Raw genomic sequence first — 21,198 nt, 5'->3', positions numbered from 1 at the left:
CTGCTGAGGATGATGATGATGCTGCTGAGGATGATAAGGCTGAGGAAGATGATGATGATGCTGCTGCTGAGGATGATGAGGATGACTATGATGATGATGCTGAGGAAGATGACTATGATGATGATGCTGAGGAAGATGATGATGATGATGATGCTGAGGAAGATGATGATGATGAGGATGATGATGCTGCTGAGGATGATGATGATGCTGCTGAGGATGATGATGATGATGATGATGATGATGATGCTGATGATGATGAGGATGACTATGATGATGATGAGGAGGATGATGATGATGATGATGATGCTGCTGAGGATGATAAGGCTGAGGAAGATGATGATGATGCTGCTGCTGAGGATGATGATGATGATGATGATGATGATGATGAGGAGGATGATGATGATGAGGCTGATGATGATGAGGATGACTATGATGATGATGAGGATGACTATGATGATGATGAGGATGACTATGATGATGATGAGGAGGATGATGATGATGATGATGATGATGATGACTATGATGATGATGATGCTGCTGAGGATGATAAGGCTGAGGATGATGATGATGATGATGATGAGGATGACTATGATGATGATGAGGAGGATGATGATTATGATGATGATGATGACTATGATGATGATGAGGAGGATGATGATGATGCTGCTGAGGATGATAAGGCTGAGGATGATGATGACTATGATGATGATGAGGAGGATGATGATGATGATGATGATGATGCTGATGATGATGAGGATGACTATGATGATGATGAGGAGGATGATGATGATGATGATGATGCTGCTGAGGATGATAAGGCTGAGGAAGATGATGATGATGCTGCTGCTGAGGATGATGATGATGATGATGATGATGAGGAGGATGATGATGATGATGATGCTGATGATGATGAGGATGACTATGATGATGATGAGGAGGATGACTATGATGATGATGAGGATGACTATGATGATGATGAGGAGGATGATGATGATGATGATGATGATGACTATGATGATGATGAGGAGGATGATGATGATGCTGCTGAGGATGACTATGATGATGATGAGGAGGATGATGATGATGATGATGATGATGATGATGATGATGATGATGATGACTATGATGATGATGAGGAGGATGATGATGATGCTGCTGAGGATGATAAGGCTGAGGATGATAAGGCTGAGGATGATGATGATGATGATGAGGATGACTATGATGATGATGAGGAGGATGATGATGATGATGATGATGATGATGATGATGATGACTATGATGATGATGAGGAGGATGATGATGATGCTGCTGAGGATGATAAGGCTGAGGATGATGATGATGATGATGATGATGATGATGATGATGATGATAATGATTGTAACTACCGTGGTTCAATTTCATTTAAAAGGACATCACGCTCCAGACTGATATTGTGTCAGGTCAGGTTTAATTGTACTCACAACTTTACACCATGACACTTTCACCTTTACACCGTGAAAACTAAACAAAAACAGAAAATGCATCAGCAATAATGAATTACAAACAGTATAAAATAAACAAACATGAGCATATTTACCGTGTTCGCCAACATATGACCGTTGGGTAGTTAAGTGGTTTTCTTTTACCGTTCTGTTTCACGGCTTCTCTCTCCCGGTCTCTGTATTTGTACTTCCGGGGCCACGCCCGTGGTCACATGAAAACTTACACAGGTAAATATTAACTTAAATAAACAAATAAATAACAAACAATTACAATGATGCTTGGGTTCATTTGGTGAGAAACTCTTATGAAAATAAAATGTTTGAGGCAAACTCTTAGTTGCCATGGTAACGAATAGCGTCAGCTACAATGATGATGATAATGATGATGATGCTGAGGAAGATGCTGAGCATGATGAGGCTGAGGACGATGATGATGAGGATAATGATAATGATTCTGAGGATGATGATTATGCTGAGGATGACTATGATGATGATGAGGAGGAGGATGACTATGATGATGATGATGAGGAGGAGGATGACTATGATGATTATGCTGCTGCTGCTGCTGCTGCTGCTGCTGCTGCTGCTGCTGCTGCTGCTGCTGCTGCTGCTGCTGCTGCTGCTGCTGCTGCTGCTGCTGCTGCTGCTGCTGCTGCTGCTGCTGCTGCTGCTGCTGCTGCTGCTGCTGCTGCTGATGGATTCTCATGCTGGGTTAAATAAGAACGGCTAAAGTAGCTCTAAATAACTAAAATCACACGTAAGCTCATGTTGGCCAGTGTGATGCTTGTGACTCTGGTTTCCTGTCATGTGCTTTTTGTACCATGACTTACCATGTTTGTCTTCCACACGTTCAAATACAGTTTGAAACACTTCTCCAGAGTGACATCTAGTGGTATGTTTTAGAACCACATTCCATGTGCTATTGCCGATACAATAACATCACATTTTAATTGTGTATTGTTGATGCATTTGTGTTTCTAGGATAATATGAATATATAAAAAGAAATATTTGATAAGGAAATATATGTTTGTCGTGGAAGGACACTATTTAATTGAAAGCATTATTTTTTTTTTTGACAGGAACAATGAAGTCACAGTCATACATAGTTACAAAATAACGCTTGTAGCCGATGCAATGCATATGAAGTTTATAGCCAGGGTTAATTTTCAACGCCCGTCCATGGTTGGGCTTTTCTACACTTTTTTACAGATATAAAAGGCATTAATGACACACAAACTAGTCCCTCACTAAACTCAGAAGCTCACGTCTGTCATGCCAGAGTGCTGAGCGTGTCACAGCTTTATCACCTCGTACTGTGGAGCGTCCATCATTAAATTAGTAATTCTCTCATTTTTCATGAACCCTCAACACGGGTCCGGCGTGCAAACACACAGTTTCGGCTTCGTGGAGCAGTGAAACAACAGCGAGTCGTGAACCGTGGAGGTGTCTGAGCAGTGTTTTGATGAGCGATTCGGGCATCACGAACTAAAGCGTTCAATTCAAACAAAGAAGCACAAAAAAATAAAGGAAAAATAAAACACACACAAATAATCATACCTATTACACAACAGTTGAAACTATGACAGAAACGCCTCCCTAATCCTGTCCGTGGGCGTGTCAGTGATTCTCAACGCTTAGTTTATATTAGACCTGCTTTAGCTTTCGTGATTACTCAGTATTTACGGTTAGTGCTCAGAGACTTGTGCCACGCCTTAAACTGGATTAAAGATAGAAATACAATCATAACCGAACCTGGGACCCATTATCTTCGTCTTATGTCACCTTATTCCGGAGGTCTGCCCGAGCGCCGCCGTCCGACGCGATCACCCTTTCCAGTTGTATCCGTGAACACAAAGTAGTTAGTGGAAATAAGACCAACAAAAGTGGTTTTCAGGTCCGGGGAATCGGGGCAGAGTTGACTTGTTTTACACAGATCAATCGACTTTATGTGATATTGTAGCGGGCAGATTTCTTCCCACGATCTCGACTTAAGCGAACGGAAGTGCGATTACAACGGAAGTGCTGATCCATGGCAAAAAGAGGCAAAAGTGGGTAGTGTGGAATAAGGTGGTCTTAAAGCAGTGTTTTTTAACCTTTTTGTATCGAAGAACCATTTGTTTTCTTTTTTTTAATTGCTACATTTATGTGTAATTTGGTTTTAAGTATTAGTGTTATTAATTAGGTATGACTAATTCTGAATAATGTTGTCTTTATTTGGTGCGTTTATGCCTGTCGTACATATAAATAATAGTTTTACACCAATCGAGCAGGTATTCATGGAGTTGAAAAATCTGTTAAAAAACCCGACAGGAAATGACATCACACGAGGGGCACCCTTCCAGTCAAGTTTATGCAGAAATAACACAAAGAAACAACTTTTTTGACCCTTTAAATCAGTGGTCCCCGAACTTTTTGACTCGAGGGCCACATTGGGTTCAAAAATTTGGCCAGAAAATATGGTGTGTTTGTGTGAACTAATGAATTACTATAAATTACAGGCAAGATTTGACCTGTAACTTGTAACAAAGCAACAAATGCAAGGCTCAATTTACAAATTGTTTTCCAAATGCATTAAATACTGATTAATTATCTACTGTCTTCTACTGTCCACAAGAGTCTTCTACTGTCCACAAGAGTCTTCTACTGTCCACAAGAGTCTTCTACTGTCCACAAGAGTCTTCTACTGTCCACAAGAGTCTTCTACTGTCCACAAGAGTCTTCTTCAGTGTTAAACACTTGCGCTTCCTGCTTGATTGGCCCCGGTGGCCGTTTGTGGTGAATTTTATTTTCTGCGCGCCACAGATTTTCTTTTGTGCGCACTAAGTCCGAGCAGTGCACTATGTGCAGCAGTGCACTATGTGCGAGCAGTGCACTGTGTGCGAGCAGTGCACTGTGTGCGAGCAGTGCACTGTGCGAGCAGTGCACTGTGTGGAGCAGTGCACTGTGTGCGAGCAGTGCACTGTGTGCGAGCAGTGCACTATGTGGAGCAGTGCACTATGTGCGAGCAGTGCACTGTGTGGAGCAGTGCACTGTGTGGAGCAGTGCACTATGTGCGAGCAGTGAACTGTGTGCAGCAGTGCACTATGTGCGAGCAGTGCACTGTGTGGAGCAGTGCACTATGTGCGAGCAGTGCACTGTGTGCGAGCAGTGCACTATGTGCGAGCAGTGCACTGTGTGCGAGTAGTGCACTATGTGCGAGCAGTGCACTGTGTGCGAGCAGTGCACTGTGTGCAGCAGTGCACTATGTGCGAGCAGTGCACTATGTGGAGCAGTGCACTATGTGCAGCAGTGCACTGTGTGGAGCAGTGCACTATGTGCGAGCAGTGCACTGTGTGGAGCAGTGCACTATGTGCGAGCAGTGCACTGTGTGCGAGCAGTGCACTATGTGCGAGCAGTGCACTGTGTGCAGCAGTGCACTATGTGCGAGCAGTGCACTGTGTGCGAGCAGTGCACTGTGTGCGAGCAGTGCACTGTGTGCAGCAGTGCACTATGTGCGAGCAGTGCACTATGTGCGAGCAGTGCACTATGTGGAGCAGTGCACTATGTGCAGCAGTGCACTGTGTGGAGCAGTGTACTGTGTGCGAGCAGTGCACTGTGTGCAGCAGTGCACTGTGCGAGCAGTGCACTGTGTGGAGCAGTGCACTGTGTGGAGCAGTGCACTGTGTGGAGCAGTGCACTATGTGCGAGCAGTGCACTGTGTGGAGCAGTGCACTGTGTGGAGCAGTGCACTATGTGCGAGCAGTGCACTGTGTGCGAGCAGTGCACTATGTGCGAGCAGTGCACTGTGTGCGAGCAGTGCACTGTGTGCGAGCAGTGCACTGTGTGCAGCAGTGCACTATGTGCGAGCAGTGCACTATGTGGAGCAGTGCACTATGTGCAGCAGTGCACTGTGTGGAGCAGTGCACTATGTGCGAGCAGTGCACTGTGTGCGAGCAGTGCACTGTGTGCGAGCAGTGCACTGTGTGCGAGCAGTGCACTATGTGGAGCAGTGCACTATGTGCGAGCAGTGCACTATGTGCGAGCAGTGCACTGTGTGGAGCAGTGCACTGTGTGGAGCAGTGCACTATGTGCGAGCAGTGAACTGTGTGCAGCAGTGCACTATGTGCGAGCAGTGCACTGTGTGGAGCAGTGCACTATGTGCGAGCAGTGCACTGTGTGCGAGCAGTGCACTATGTGCGAGCAGTGCACTGTGTGCGAGCAGTGCACTATGTGCGAGCAGTGCACTGTGTGCGAGCAGTGCACTGTGTGCAGCAGTGCACTATGTGCGAGCAGTGCACTGTGTGCGAGCAGTGCACTTCTCGCACACAGTGCACTGTGTGAGAGCAGTGCACTGTGTGGAGCAGTGCACTATGTGCGAGCAGTGCACTGTGTGCGAGCAGTGCACTGTGTGCAGCAGTGCACTATGTGCGAGCAGTGCACTGTGTGCGAGCAGTGCACTGTGTGCGAGCAGTGCACTGTGTGCAGCAGTGAACTATGTGCAGCAGTGCACTGTGTGCGAGCAGTGCACTATGTGCGAGCAGTGCACTATGTGCGAGCAGTGCACTGTGTGCGAGCAGTGCACTGTGTGCGAGCAGTGCACTGTGTGCGAGCAGTGCACTATGTGCGAGCAGTGCACTGTGTGGAGCAGTGCACTATGTGCAGCAGTGCACTATGTGCGAGCAGTGCACTGTGTGGAGCAGTGCACTATGTGCGAGCAGTGCACTGTGTGCGAGCAGTGCACTGTGTGCAGCAGTGCACTATGTGCGAGCAGTGCACTATGTGCGAGCAGTGCACTGTGTGCGAGCAGTGCACTGTGTGCAGCAGTGCACTGTGTGCAGCAGTGCACTATGTGCGAGCAGTGCACTATGTGCGAGCAGTGCACTGTGTGCGAGCAGTGCACTGTGTGCAGCAGTGCACTATGTGCAGCAGTGCACTGTGTGCGAGCAGTGCACTGTGTGCAGCAGTGCACTATGTGCGAGCAGTGCACTATGTGCGAGCAGTGCACTGTGTGCGAGCAGTGCACTGTGTGGAGCAGTGCACTGTGTGCGAGCAGTGCACTGTGTGCGAGCAGTGCACTTCTCGCACACAGTGCACTGTGTGCGAGCAGTGCACTGTGTGGAGCAGTGCACTATGTGCGAGCAGTGCACTGTGTGCGAGCAGTGCACTGTGTGCAGCAGTGCACTATGTGCGAGCAGTGCACTGTGTGCGAGCAGTGCACTGTGTGCAGCAGTGAACTATGTGCAGCAGTGCACTGTGTGCGAGCAGTGCACTATGTGCGAGCAGTGCACTATGTGCGAGCAGTGCACTGTGTGCGAGCAGTGCACTGTGTGCGAGCAGTGCACTGTGTGCGAGCAGTGCACTATGTGCGAGCAGTGCACTGTGTGGAGCAGTGCACTGTGTGCAGCAGTGCACTATGTGCGAGCAGTGCACTGTGTGGAGCAGTGCACTATGTGCGAGCAGTGCACTGTGTGCGAGCAGTGCACTGTGTGCAGCAGTGCACTATGTGCGAGCAGTGCACTATGTGCGAGCAGTGCACTGTGTGCGAGCAGTGCACTGTGTGCAGCAGTGCACTGTGTGCAGCAGTGCACTATGTGCGAGCAGTGCACTATGTGCGAGCAGTGCACTGTGTGCGAGCAGTGCACTGTGTGCAGCAGTGCACTATGTGCAGCAGTGCACTGTGTGCGAGCAGTGCACTGTGTGCAGCAGTGCACTATGTGCGAGCAGTGCACTATGTGCGAGCAGTGCACTGTGTGCGAGCAGTGCACTGTGTGGAGCAGTGCACTGTGTGCGAGCAGTGCACTGTGTGCGAGCAGTGCACTGTGTGCAGCAGTGCACTATGTGCGAGCAGTGCACTGTGTGCAGCAGTGCACTATGTGCGAGCAGTGCACTGTGTGCGAGCAGTGCACTGTGTGCGAGCAGTGCACTGTGTGCAGCAGTGCACTATGTGCGAGCAGTGCACTGTGTGCGAGCAGTGCACTGTGTGCGAGCAGTGCACTATGTGGAGCAGTGCACTATGTGCGAGCAGTGCACTATGTGCGAGCAGTGCACTGTGTGGAGCAGTGCACTGTGTGGAGCAGTGCACTATGTGCGAGCAGTGAACTGTGTGCAGCAGTGCACTATGTGCGAGCAGTGCACTGTGTGGAGCAGTGCACTATGTGCGAGCAGTGCACTGTGTGCGAGCAGTGCACTATGTGCGAGCAGTGCACTGTGTGCGAGTAGTGCACTATGTGCGAGCAGTGCACTGTGTGCGAGCAGTGCACTGTGTGCAGCAGTGCACTATGTGCGAGCAGTGCACTATGTGGAGCAGTGCACTATGTGCAGCAGTGCACTGTGTGGAGCAGTGCACTATGTGCGAGCAGTGCACTGTGTGGAGCAGTGCACTATGTGCGAGCAGTGCACTGTGTGCGAGCAGTGCACTATGTGCGAGCAGTGCACTGTGTGGAGCAGTGCACTGTGTGGAGCAGTGCACTATGTGCGAGCAGTGCACTATGTGCGAGCAGTGCACTGTGTGCGAGCAGTGCACTATGTGCGAGCAGTGCACTGTGTGCGAGCAGTGCACTATGTGCGAGCAGTGCACTGTGTGCGAGCAGTGCACTGTGTGCGAGCAGTGCACTGTGTGCGAGCAGTGTACTGTGTGCAGCAGTGCACTATGTGCGAGCAGTGCACTGTGTGCGAGCAGTGCACTGTGTGCGAGCAGTGCACTGTGTGCGAGCAGTGCACTGTGTGCAGCAGTGCACTATGTGCGAGCAGTGCACTGTGTGCGAGCAGTGCACTATGTGCGAGCAGTGCACTGTGTGCGAGCAGTGCACTGTGTGGAGCAGTGCACTATGTGCGAGCAGTGCACTGTGTGCGAGCAGTGCACTGTGTGCAGCAGTGCACTATGTGCGAGCAGTGCACTGTGTGCGAGCAGTGCACTGTGTGCGAGCAGTGCACTGTGTGCAGCAGTGCACTATGTGCAGCAGTGCACTGTGTGCGAGCAGTGCACTATGTGCGAGCAGTGCACTGTGTGCGAGCAGTGCACTGTGTGCGAGCAGTGCACTGTGTGCGAGCAGTGCACTATGTGCGAGCAGTGCACTGTGTGGAGCAGTGCACTATGTGCAGCAGTGCACTATGTGCGAGCAGTGCACTGTGTGGAGCAGTGCACTATGTGCGAGCAGTGCACTGTGTGCGAGCAGTGCACTGTGTGCAGCAGTGCACTATGTGCGAGCAGTGCACTGTGTGCGAGCAGTGCACTGTGTGCGAGCAGTGCACTGTGTGCAGCAGTGCACTGTGTGCAGCAGTGCACTATGTGCGAGCAGTGCACTATGTGCGAGCAGTGCACTGTGTGCGAGCAGTGCACTGTGTGCAGCAGTGCACTGTGTGCGAGCAGTGCACTGTGTGCGAGCAGTGCACTGTGTGCAGCAGTGCACTGTGTGCGAGCAGTGCACTGTGTGCGAGCAGTGCACTGTGTGCGAGCAGTGCACTGTGTGCGAGCAGTGCACTGTGTGCGAGCAGTGCACTGTGTGCAGCAGTGCACTGTGTGCGAGCAGTGCACTGTGTGCGAGCAGTGCACTGTGTGCAGCAGTGCACTATGTGCGAGCAGTGCACTGTGTGCGAGCAGTGCACTGTGTGCGAGCAGTGCACTGTGTGCGAGCAGTGCACTGTGTGCAGCAGTGCACTATGTGCAGCAGTGCACTGTGTGCGAGCAGTGCACTGTGTGGAGCAGTGCACTGTGTGCAGCAGTGCACTGTGTGCAGCAGTGCACTCTGTGCAGCAGTGCACTCTGTGCGATCAGTGCACTGTGTGCGATCAGTGCACTGTGTGCGATCAGTGCACTGTGTGCAGCAGTGCACTGTGTGCGATCAGTGCACTGTGTGCGATCAGTGCACTGTGTGCGAGCAGTGCACTGTGTGCGAGCAGTGCACTATGTGCGAGCAGTGCACTGTGTGCGAGCAGTGCACTGTGTGGAGCAGTGCACTATGTGCGAGCAGTGCACTGTGTGCGAGCAGTGCACTGTGTGCAGCAGTGCACTATGTGCGAGCAGTGCACTGTGTGCGAGCAGTGCACTGTGTGCGAGCAGTGCACTGTGTGCAGCAGTGCACTATGTGCAGCAGTGCACTGTGTGCGAGCAGTGCACTATGTGCGAGCAGTGCACTGTGTGCGAGCAGTGCACTGTGTGCGAGCAGTGCACTATGTGCGAGCAGTGCACTGTGTGGAGCAGTGCACTATGTGCAGCAGTGCACTATGTGCGAGCAGTGCACTGTGTGGAGCAGTGCACTATGTGCGAGCAGTGCACTGTGTGCGAGCAGTGCACTGTGTGCAGCAGTGCACTATGTGCGAGCAGTGCACTGTGTGCGAGCAGTGCACTGTGTGCGAGCAGTGCACTGTGTGCAGCAGTGCACTGTGTGCAGCAGAGCACTATGTGCGAGCAGTGCACTATGTGCGAGCAGTGCACTGTGTGCGAGCAGTGCACTGTGTGCAGCAGTGCACTGTGTGCGAGCAGTGCACTGTGTGCGAGCAGTGCACTGTGTGCGAGCAGTGCACTGTGTGCGAGCAGTGCACTGTGTGCGAGCAGTGCACTGTGTGCAGCAGTGCACTGTGTGCGAGCAGTGCACTGTGTGCGAGCAGTGCACTGTGTGCAGCAGTGCACTATGTGCGAGCAGTGCACTGTGTGCGAGCAGTGCACTGTGTGCGAGCAGTGCACTGTGTGCGAGCAGTGCACTGTGTGCAGCAGTGCACTATGTGCAGCAGTGCACTGTGTGCGAGCAGTGCACTGTGTGGAGCAGTGCACTGTGTGCAGCAGTGCACTGTGTGCAGCAGTGCACTGTGTGCAGCAGTGCACTGTGTGCGAGCAGTGCACTGTGTGGAGCAGTGCACTGTGTGCAGCAGTGCACTGTGTGCAGCAGTGCACTGTGTGCGATCAGTGCACTGTGTGCGATCAGTGCACTGTGTGCGAGCAGTGCGCACTTAGAGGGAACAGTGCCATCTCTTGGGGAAATGTGGGCATTACAGGCAAAAAGGAAAATGAACGGCCAGCCACAGTATCGTGAGTTTGAATCCCGACTCCGACATTTGCTGCATGTCCTCCTTTCTCTCTCATCATTCCTCTACCATTCTTTCTCATTCCATCTACTGTCTAATAAAGCCTACGGCAAAAAACAAAAAAAACAACAACAAAAAACGTTTTTTATTTTTTTTTTAATTTTTAATATAACTTGGACAAGCTTGGCGGGCCGGATTGAAAGGCCCAACGGGCCGGATGTGCCCCGCGGGCCGTAGTTTGGGGACCACTGCTCTAGACACCAAATCAACAAAATAAAGTTGCTCTTATATATTTTTATTTGTCAAGTTAAAAAAATGTGACATTAGACAAGTTCTTGCCCAGTGTTTTCAGGTAAATTCTAGTGTGATGTCATAGATTACTAACAGGAAGTGAAAAAAAAACAAAGTGCTGATCTGTGATAACAATTCAAAATCTATTTATCTTAACTGCATTTTAGTTCAACGAGTACTCCAAGCTGTCATAGTCACTTAAGTAAAAATAAAATATCAGTGCCACTTTTTGCTTACTTTTTTGTTGCAGAAGTTTGCTCAGAAACGGCAAATTATTCAATTAAATCCATGTAAATCTATTAACTCAAATAAAACATAAAAAAGTGTTGCTCTCCCGCACACTGGTCGAAAATCCAGTTAGTTTTGAGCTCATTACAAACTGGTGTTAGGTTTTGTTAGTTTTATTGACGAGCTTTAACATTGTGATGCGTGTTTGTGTGACTGTGGGAAAGTCATCAGTTAAATCAATGTTTACTTTTTAATCTGAGAGCGAGTTGATACTCGAAACTCGAAGGATGAGCAGGAATTACCACTAAGCCTGTCTTTGGGCGTGTCAGTCATCTTATTCTCTTGTTTATATTAGACCTGCTTTAGCCACATAATTTACCTGCTAATCATCGTAGCATTGTGCCACACCTTTAACGGCAACGTTTTTGGCCCATTGGCGTTATTGGATAGGACGGTATCGCGTAAAATGTAGTCCTAACATCAAGCGATTTTCACAGCTCTCAGAGGGAGCGTTGCGGTAAAGCTAACAAACATTAGCACGCTAACATCACGTGTCCTCCTTTGCAGAGACTGAAACTCTCTGTAATTAGACGCAGACCGAACAGAGTGATCTCTTTTTCATCTCAAATGCTGCTCGTACAACACATCTGTACAAGGGGAAAACCGATTTGACCTGATTAAGTCGCACATTTTTTCATAGTTTTGCGACTTATATATGATATTTTTGGTTATTTTCACACTGGCAACCGTATTCAAGCAGAAGAAGAATCTGCACTTCCTCTTCCTCTGGAGTTTGTGGAGTTGTTTAGAAGTGACGCAGAGGAAGAAGAATTCAGTGGATTTAGTGATTTGGGGTAAAACTGATGCTTTGCTAAACTTGTTAGCATGTTCTTTATGCTATAGTTATCTGAATAACTGTTCATATGTTACGTTAACATACCAGACACTTACCACAGTTCTGTCTGTGCCTCATGTAGCTGAAGGTGTTAGCGTTAGCATACGTCATGTAGCTGAAGGTGTTAGCATTAGCATACGTACACCTATTCACCATGTTCTCTCATCTGTTATTATTTTAAACTGCATTTACAGATGAAATGTTTGTTCTTGGTCTTGGATTTGATCAAATACATTTCCCCAAAAGTGTGACTTATACTATTTCCCTTGCTGCACGTATTCAACTACTTACGTTTATACTTTTGTCAGTGCCTTGAAGAAAAGGCTGTGATCATGCTCGCCTCTCCACAGATCCGACCCAGATCAGGATTTCTATCACTGTTATACAGGCCGTAGTCCGTGATTGGTCAAAGCCAGCACGACAGAGGAGTGGGCGGGGGAAATGAGACAACCCAGAAAAACTAAAAAGTAGACAAATGAAAAGCCAACAACTTCAGACAAACATTTTATTTTCAAAAATATGAAGTACAATTTCAGTGTACCATGCAATGTGCAAAAATCAATTCAAGAATAACAGTCACGATGTGTTATAAGAGGTCAGCATTCACACTTTTGTCGCACTCTCACACGCACATATTTATCGGCCCGACAGGCGTCATGTTAATAAAAAATAGAGATTTAAGCCCTTCTTGATCCGGGCGACCTTCTTCAAATAAAACAGTAAATAAAACACAATCTGCCCATCAATGGCATAATTTCAGTGACAAAAAAAACACTACATAACACTAAATAAGTTAAGGCAAGAGAAAACCATGGCGTGTTACACAGACCCCACTGGTTTCTGTCTGATTTAAGTGCGTTTTTACTGGAAACATGCGTAAAAGATATAGAGAGGAAGTAAAATTCCTGTTACCCGTAGACGTGCTAAAATAAAAAATCTAAAAGTAAGAGTTTGAAGGCTTCGCTAACCACCGGACGTAAGACGACACTGTAAATGTTGACACAGCAGTAAGATGTGTTAAGAACTTCATATAAAACATTTCCATTCATTAGTATTCCCTGGCCCTTTTCGTTCGGGCTGATTTTTTTTCCGTCCAATTCAAACTTAAAACGGTTTCCGAACCCTTTGGAGAAACAAACGAACGACTCGGCTCTGTCGTTTTCGCCTGATTTCCCTCATTATAAGTGTAAACGAGTTCTGGCGCCGGGTCTCGAGACAGGTTCCAGCTCGTCTCGTGCCCGGTGTCACCGCGGTAACCATCGGGGACATCTTCTTCCCTGTCGCGCACAAAGGGCAGCGCGCCACGCCCTCGGCCCTTCGCGCAAAAACGGTAAGTCAACACCACTGTGTTTAGATAAAGCTCCGGGATACAGTCTATTGCACGCCCTCGGTGAGTCGTAACTAGGGCCGGGTATCGTTTCATACTTCATCACTTCTGGTAAAACTGTTTTTTTTACTGTTACTAAATATTTAGGGTCATGAAACTGAATAATAGACCGCATGAGAGAATGTTATCTTGTGCATAACCAGCAGTTTCTATAATTATTTGTTACGGATTCTCTCAAAATAAAAATGGGTATGAAGTTACTTTTTATATTTGTTGATGCAAAACCTGTAAACGGCACCCAGCTCTAGTCGTAACAGTGCTTTTCAAAATAAAGTGAAGTCTAGGGAGAACTTCTATCTCTTGTAGCCCCATTAAAGATATTATTATTATTTTTTTAAGAGTAAGTTATGTATTAAAAGATCTTTGTTAAGAAGGTTTATTTTGTGTTTGGTTGCGTCATTAGCTTTGGTTTCGGCATCCATTTCTTTTGTTTTTCAGCAGGTTCTTCACAGCCAGGCCAGAGCCAGAGCGCCCAGAACGACCAGGAGAGCTGCGGAGACAAAGAAAAGTGCAAAACGTTGAGTAAAAGGAACTGGGGAAAGGTAAAAAGCTGCCTTAGTGCGCCGTGAAAAAGCGCAACTTGCGTAACTCTGCAAATGGACCGTGCGGGAGAACAATCCGTTTATGAAAAAAAACTGTTGAGGTACCAGAAGTTAAAGGTTTTGAATTTAGGTGTTTAGAGCTAAACTTCTAGGTTTTCTTTTGTCCATAACCTTAAATGATTATGTTCTGGTGTTTTTCTACTCGGAACACAAAATGGTCAACGTTTTGTCATCTTTGTCATAATTTTTTGATTGTTCCGTCCATCAAATGTATGTATTTGGAGTGAGTACTACTACTTAAATGAATACTTCCACACAACAACAACATACTTAAATGAAAAATCATGTACAAAATAACATATTCATCTGTCCCTCGCCATCTTTTTCACTAACGGCAGCTTATAATCGCTTGCTTTTGTAGATTGTAACGGTTGTAATGGTCGTTCTTACCGCTGGACATGGACTGCAGGGGAACGGCCCCGGCCGTAGTCGCCGGTGCGGCGGTGGTGGTCAATGTGTTGTTGGTGTCGGCCGTCGGGTTGGTCAGGTCCACCGTGTCGGTCCTGAGCTGCGTGGTGGTGCTGCCGAGCTGTCCCGTGGCTGAAATGGGAAGGATCGTTGAGTCAGTGAGTTAAAAGAGCGGGTGATAAAGGGTCACGGGCGATAAAGGGTCACGGGCGATAAAGGGTCACAGCTCAAACTGTGTCTGAGAGTGAAGCTCCTTTTTTTGTTTTTTGGATTCATTTAGAAGTATTCATTCATTTGTTTTCTCCCGCTTGTTCCCGTTCAGGGGATTGCGGGTGACTGGAGCCTGTTCCGGTGACTTTGGGCCTGAGGCGGGGCACACGCTGGACAAGGGCCAGCTCGTCGCAGGGTTCACACATTTAGAAATATATATATATATATATATATATATATATATATATATATATGGTATATAAGTGTTTAAGCTAAGCCTGGTAAAATTAAAGGGTTTATAATGTGTAAAAAAATGTTTTATTTATGTGTAACGCTTGGAAGAAGCATCAGATTTAAAGCTACAGTGGGTAACTTTCGGGAAATGGACAGTCACCTGCATATTTCCGTAGTAAAAACTTGTTTTATGCCATACTGTGGAATATTATAGCCAAAGGAAGAAGATTTCCATGGAAATGAGTCAGTACGAGTCAGACTTGTGGACATGCGAGCCGCTCACGGTAAGGGAGTCATATTTAGTGCACAATTTTCTATTCTTGTCATACAACGGGGCTTTAAATGATTCTATTCACATTTGCTTATGTAAATGTGTGTCTGGCAACCGACCTCTGTCTTTGGTTAATGCGTGCGAGACACAATAAAAGAACTTCAATAAAATCCAGTCATTGTTTTGTTCTGCATTTGTATGAACTTACATCCGTATTTGTTAAAGGTCACGTAATATAGCATAAAACTGTACATATTCTAACTAGTTTCTGAGCTCTACACCTGCACTCTGCACCCGGCCATCCCCAGAACCGTTCAACACGAACCACACACAGACAAGGGCGTTTGACTCACAGGCGTTATACGCTCCCGTCACCATGGACACTTCAAATTTGGTGTCATTGGCTCTGGTCGTCGAGTCGGGGACGGTGGCGGCGAAAGAGCACTGGATCCGTCTGCCGTTCATCTTGGCTTTCACGTTGTTCACGGGGAGCTGCGGGAGTCAAAGCGATTCAGGTTGGTGTCCATTGAAACGTTTGAGTGTCCAGTATGTGTTTATTGTTTAAAAATATATTGACAAAAATGCCACAAAAAGCTGATTAAAAATTTAAAAAAAAAAAAGTTATGTTGAAAACTTTAAAATGAGAGTTTAAGGTAACATTTCTGCACTTTTGTGATATATTTTACATTTGTCTGAGTTTAAGGTGAGGTATAGCAGGTATTTACCATTTTATTTATTCATACCTGTTGGAAATATAAATAATAGTTTTATACCAATCAGGTGGCTGTTTGTGGAGCAAATCCATAGAAAATTACAGGAAGTGACCAGTTTGACTCTCTGAACATCAACAAAATAAAGTTATTATGTGTAAAAACAAAAAATTGATTGGTGTTGAGATTAGTTTTGGCACAGTGGTTGCTGGGTAATTTCCAAATGTGATGTCATCAATCAAAAAACAGGAAGTAAAATTATAAACCTAAAAGTGTTGCTATTCTGGGATAAAATTAGCTTTTAGCAAAAATGTTTATAATTTTAGTTCAATGAGTAGTTAAACCTGTCAGAGGTTTAAAAACATGTTTTAACACATATGTCAGAATATCCATTATCAAAGCACTTTAAAAATATTGAGATTTTTGTCATTATCACCTCCTCCTACTATGATATTGTGCATGCGTACTCTACATCATATTTTCTCTCTTTAAATGTAAATTCACAACTAAGTGAAAACTTCGCTCATTCATTTATTAAAACCACTCACCGTTGTGTTTGTCAATTTTCCGTTTTCAACATTGGCGCCGATGAAAATCACTTTGCCGTTGCTCTTGGCGCACAAATACGCCGTCTCCTTACCGGCCTGCGGTGGCGACAGGGGAACACAATCAACTCGGGTTCAAACAGACCGCCGGCCGCTCGTTCAATCCCGCGGGAACTTACGGTCGTCTTCAGAGTGCAGCCCACATAACCGTCCGTCTCCCCGGCCAGCTCGAAGTCCAAGTTGCGGCCGCTTTTCGCCTTCACGCCGACGAAGAAACAGGAACCGGTGGCGGGGTCGCAGTCGCTGGGCTGGGAGGCGCACAGCTTCTGCTTCTGGCACTCGCCTCTGCTGATATTGCTCTGCGGACGGAAAAAGGGAAGCGCGTTTAATTCCCAAACACCAATTCACGAAAAAAGATGTCGGTAATTGCGATTTATGCTTTCTTCCTGCCTTTAATGGTTATCGTTTGAAAAGGGTTCACGCCGCGGTCATGCCGTTCTGGTGCGGCCCCCGATGTAGACTGGGGTTCGATCCCAGGTTCAGGGTCGCACACGGCGACAAAATTGCGACTTTTATGGCGACAAATCCCAGAACCGAACCAGGATCGAACCGGGACCAGTCCAGGGCAAAGCCAAAAGTCTAAATCTGGACAAAACTGAGCTCAAATCAGGACCAAATGAGCATAAGTTTGAACGCACCCTCAGTCTTAGTCGATGTATATGGTGAATGAAGTAACATTGTTAGAGTGTCATATGCAAACATTTGATCAGAAAAATTAAGTGAAGCAATCACCTATATCAAATTTAACCAGCCAGATACGAGCGGGGACAATACTGCAGAATAACAACCACACAGTGTTGTACAAAACTGTGATCAACTGGGATTTGGATGTGGTTTTTGAATTTTTTTTTTTTCATATCACTCAGTTATGTTGAACTACTTTTTCATCTTACCGTAAGTTCCACCACTGTTACATTGGTCACGATTGGGGCGGCGGTTGTAGTAGTAGCAGGAGCGGTTGTAGCGTTCATCATCACGGTTGTGGGCGCTGCGGTGCTCTTCATGGCGGTTGTGGGCGCTGCGGTGCTCTTCATGGCGGTTGTGGGCGCTGCGGTGCTCTTCATGGCGGTTGTGGGTGCTGCGGTGCTCTTCATCGCGGTTGTGGGCGCTGCGGTGCTCTTCATGGCGGTTGTGGGCGCTGCGGTGCTCTTCATGGCGGTTGTGGGCGCTGCGGTGCTCTTCATGGCGGTTGTGGGCGCTGCGGTGCTCTTCATGGCGGTTGTGGGCGCTGCGGTGCTCTTCATGGCGGTTGTGGGCACTGCGGTGCTCTTCATGGCGGTTGTGGGCGCTGCGGTGCTCTTCATGGCGGTTGTGGGCGCTGCGGTGGTCTTCATGGCGGTTGTGGGCGCTGCGGTGGTCTTCATGGCGGTTGTGGGTGCTGCGGTGGTCTTCATCGCGGTTGTGGGCGCTGCGGTGGTGGTAGTGGGCATCATGGTTGTGGTGCTTTGGACGCAGACAGACATCCAGCACAGCGCCGCCAAGAGGACGATGGGACCAGCGTTGATATTCATTTTCTGTTGAAAATATTGCCAAAAAATAAAATCATTTATTCATTAATTTATTCTGGTCATTGTCTGTTGGTCAGAGCCCCTCATCAGTATTCATCGAAGGTACTGCAGTGCATTTTAATTTTTATTTATTTATAATGACTACACTTTTAAATCGCCTTAATAAAGCATGAACGAATAGTTTATTAAGACGGGTTCAGGCTTAGTAACCAGTCAGTAGTTACTAAGCATAAATCCTTTTTAAGAAATGTGTTAATTACGATTTCAAGCCTTTATTCTAGCTTTACTGAGGCGATTTCAAGTGGTTATTAGTCAAAAAATTTGACTTTAAAATACATTTCTTGTGCGTTCAGTGAGTGGCCCGTTCTCGTTCAGTTCTCAGTTACCGTCTTGCTCAGCGGCTAACAAAAGCAGAAGCGACACTATTGTGCGAGCGAAGGACACGTCACGGAGAGAGCCCCTTTTCGGGATCTTTCCTCAAGTTGTCCAGAAGGGGGGGCGCTTTTGATTGGACGATCGGCGCGCAAGCCCGAAACATTGAATCGAATGGTTCAGAATCAGAATCGGAAAGGGTTTATTGCCATTGTCAGCTAATAAAATTCACCAACATATGAACTTGTCTTGGTGATTCGGTTCCACGTTGCACTTGTTCTCGGTCAGGAAAGAAAATAACGCTTCTGAAGCACGGATGAGCGCCGATGTCGTGCCTATAATCTGTTTGCTCGCTAAGTGGAACCGTGACTCCCGTGACTCCGCGGCGTGTTGAATAAACAGTGGCTAATATCAGGTGTCATTGCTGTGTAAATATGGCAGGTCGCTGAGGAGGATGTAGGTCGGACATAAAGGACCTGTACAACAGGTGCGTCAAAGGCGTGGCCACGCTCGCACACACACACACACACACACACATCAAACATTCATTAACCAAACGAACACTTGCTCGTGAAGAATATATAACCACATGATGTTTCAATGGAAATGGTATTACGGGACGTGGCAAAAAAGTCCTCACGGGTTGTGTTTTCAGAGATGGAGCAAACGAAGCGCGTTCTCGACCCGCGAATCAAGTGTCCACGGGTATCAGAAAGAAAAAAAATGGACTATTGACTTAGCAATTAGCTATATCCTATTTGAGTGTTTGACTGACGAGAAGTGCTTGAAATGTTGCCTAAAGCAGGAAGATGAAACCCACGAAAACGGTACTGACAACGGTATCAATAGTCAAAAAAATGTCTACAAAATTATTTATAGATGAGGTTTTTCTATGCTCATATATGTACACAACTTATTGGTATTGGTATCGGATCGATTTGATTGGCCATAGAATTACTTGGTATCGGATTGAATCAAAAATCTGCAAAAAAAAACAATCATTATAATTTGACGTTCGGACTTTGTTGAATAAGGTATTACAAAACTGGAATTTTATTTTCAATTAAAAAAAAAAAAAACATTTTGAAGTTTAGATTTCTAAAAAAGTAACACTTTGTTGTATTCCATTTACAATTCCATTTGAATAAAGCATCAACATACTGAAGAAGCACAGCACAGGAAGAAAGAACGCCTTACACAGCACAAGAAGCATCCACATACTGGCATTTCCTCTTTTAAATCAATTAGCAATCATTAGTCTGTGTTAATTCTTATTGAATACATAATTTAAATAAGTTAAGATGAACTGATCTGAGCAAATTCATTCAGTAGTAGTTCAGTAGGCAATCAGAAGTTTAAAAAAAAAAAAAATCATCAATCATATAATCATAAATCATTAATCAATCAAGTAATAATTTTGAACATTTGCTATTTGATTTGAGTAAATTCTTAAAATACTGGCAATTTCTTTTATTCTTAGTCTATGCTCAGTCTTTCTTCTTTAAAATTCAAAATGTCAGTAAACACAGATTGATTTGAGCGAAATAATTAAAAAGTAACATCAAAAAATCTAAAAATGTCATCAGCGTTCAGTAGTGCATGTTCAAGCCACAGTTTCCCAACACTTTCCTTTGGTTTGTTCAAATATTCAAATATCCTCTGGTGTAACAGCATGTAACAACATCAGTAGCCTGTGTGTCCTCTCACCTGTGGTTGCTGTGGCGTCTCTGCTCTTGTTAGTCCTGCTCCTGGTTGTGCGATGCTCAGCGCTGCAGCCCGAGCCGCTATTTAAACAAAGTAGGTGGAAAAAACCCAGGCACCTGCGATGCCTCTGCTGGGCGGAGCCAGCAGCAGCGTCGCGGCAACCGGACAGCAATCAATCTGTCAATCCATCACCGAATGCGACTTCCTCGTGCTTGTGGAAATATGCAGCTCAGATCTGATTTCCCAAAAAGAAGTCTAGTCCTTTTTGATTTTAGACCCATTTTATCCTGGTTAAGACCTGTATAGTCCTGGTTTGGTCCTGATGTTACTCAAAAAGCTCATCAGATGTGGGTTTTATGGTTACACCTCATTTTTAAATAACCGAGACAAATATTTTTCCAAATTGAGATTGGGATTTTAGACAATTTGGTCCATATTTTTCACCTAAACCCTGGTAACCCTGGTTTAGTTCTTTAGACTTTACACGTGTTTCCTTCTCTTTTGGACCTGGTTTCGATCTGATGAAAGCCAAATATGATCATACATTTGCTATGGTGTTTGCAGACTGTTTTTTATGGTCACGTCTCATTTTAAATTATAGTTTCTTGATCGGCGGTTGGCAGATTGTTGGACCTGGTTTGGACTGGACCAAGTGAAAAAGACTCGATTCAGATCTGTAAATATGTTGTATTCAATTGTGTTTAATTTCAGAACAATGCGTATAGAAACACCAAAAAGCGCTGAACAGTCACAGAAAACAGAATCACGACACTAAACTCAAAGAAAAGGTAAGATCTAGTCCAAATAGAATCAGCGAATTTCATTAAAACGTTGCATTCTGTGAAACTCTTGATTTTATAAGTTTTTTTGTCCTGCTTAAGACCTGGTTGACAAATAATAAAAGGCAAATAATCTGTGCTTTTTCCATTGGCGTCCCATTCTGTCCGATGCACCTGTCCTCCGGTTGTTAATAATAACACAGTGACATATGAAACCCGCCGCGGCATCTCAGAACAATGGGCCGGAACCGGTTTGTCCATCTTTTTTTGTCAGTATTTTTTTTTGCGCACGCGTTTTTACATTGTGCGGTCGAGTTTCCAACGGGAACGCGCACGAAACGTCAAAAAACAGACAGGTCCGGGCATAGACGGAGCCGTAATTTCATATCGTTAAGACGCGCGCCGCAAATTCATATATCAACGATTTTTGCAACAATTCGACATACTTTTCAACACAATCCTTCCAGTTAAATCAAAACCAACACGTCCACGTCAAACTCTGTCAAAATAAA

The 21,198-nt window shown here is 46.1% G+C and overlaps 1 protein-coding gene across 1 annotated transcript; it reads right to left on the bottom strand.

Annotated features, from left to right (window-relative positions):
- Window positions 1-12,387: 12,387 nt before the first annotated feature.
- LOC140371883 (uncharacterized) lies at window positions 12,388-19,983 on the bottom strand. The gene is made up of 7 exons (XM_072459109.1): window positions 19,911-19,983; window positions 17,217-17,837; window positions 16,443-16,622; window positions 16,267-16,362; window positions 15,362-15,500; window positions 14,276-14,425; window positions 12,388-13,773 (listed from the first exon to the last, which is right to left on the bottom strand). The coding sequence occupies exons 2-7, from the start codon at window positions 17,832-17,834 to the stop codon at window positions 13,730-13,732; spliced, it is 1,227 nt and encodes a 408-aa protein (XP_072315210.1). The 5' UTR covers window positions 17,835-17,837; window positions 19,911-19,983; the 3' UTR covers window positions 12,388-13,729.
- Between the last annotated feature and the right edge of the window lie 1,215 nt (window positions 19,984-21,198).

This window comes from Eucyclogobius newberryi, unplaced genomic scaffold (assembly GCF_026437365.1).
Source record: "Eucyclogobius newberryi isolate DKJ021-1_F unplaced genomic scaffold, fEucNew1.0.hap1 SCAF_22, whole genome shotgun sequence".
Taxonomy (NCBI): Eukaryota; Metazoa; Chordata; class Actinopteri; order Gobiiformes; family Gobiidae; genus Eucyclogobius; species Eucyclogobius newberryi.
Note: the sequence above shows the minus strand (reverse complement) of the source record. Positions and strands in the feature narration are given on the sequence as shown.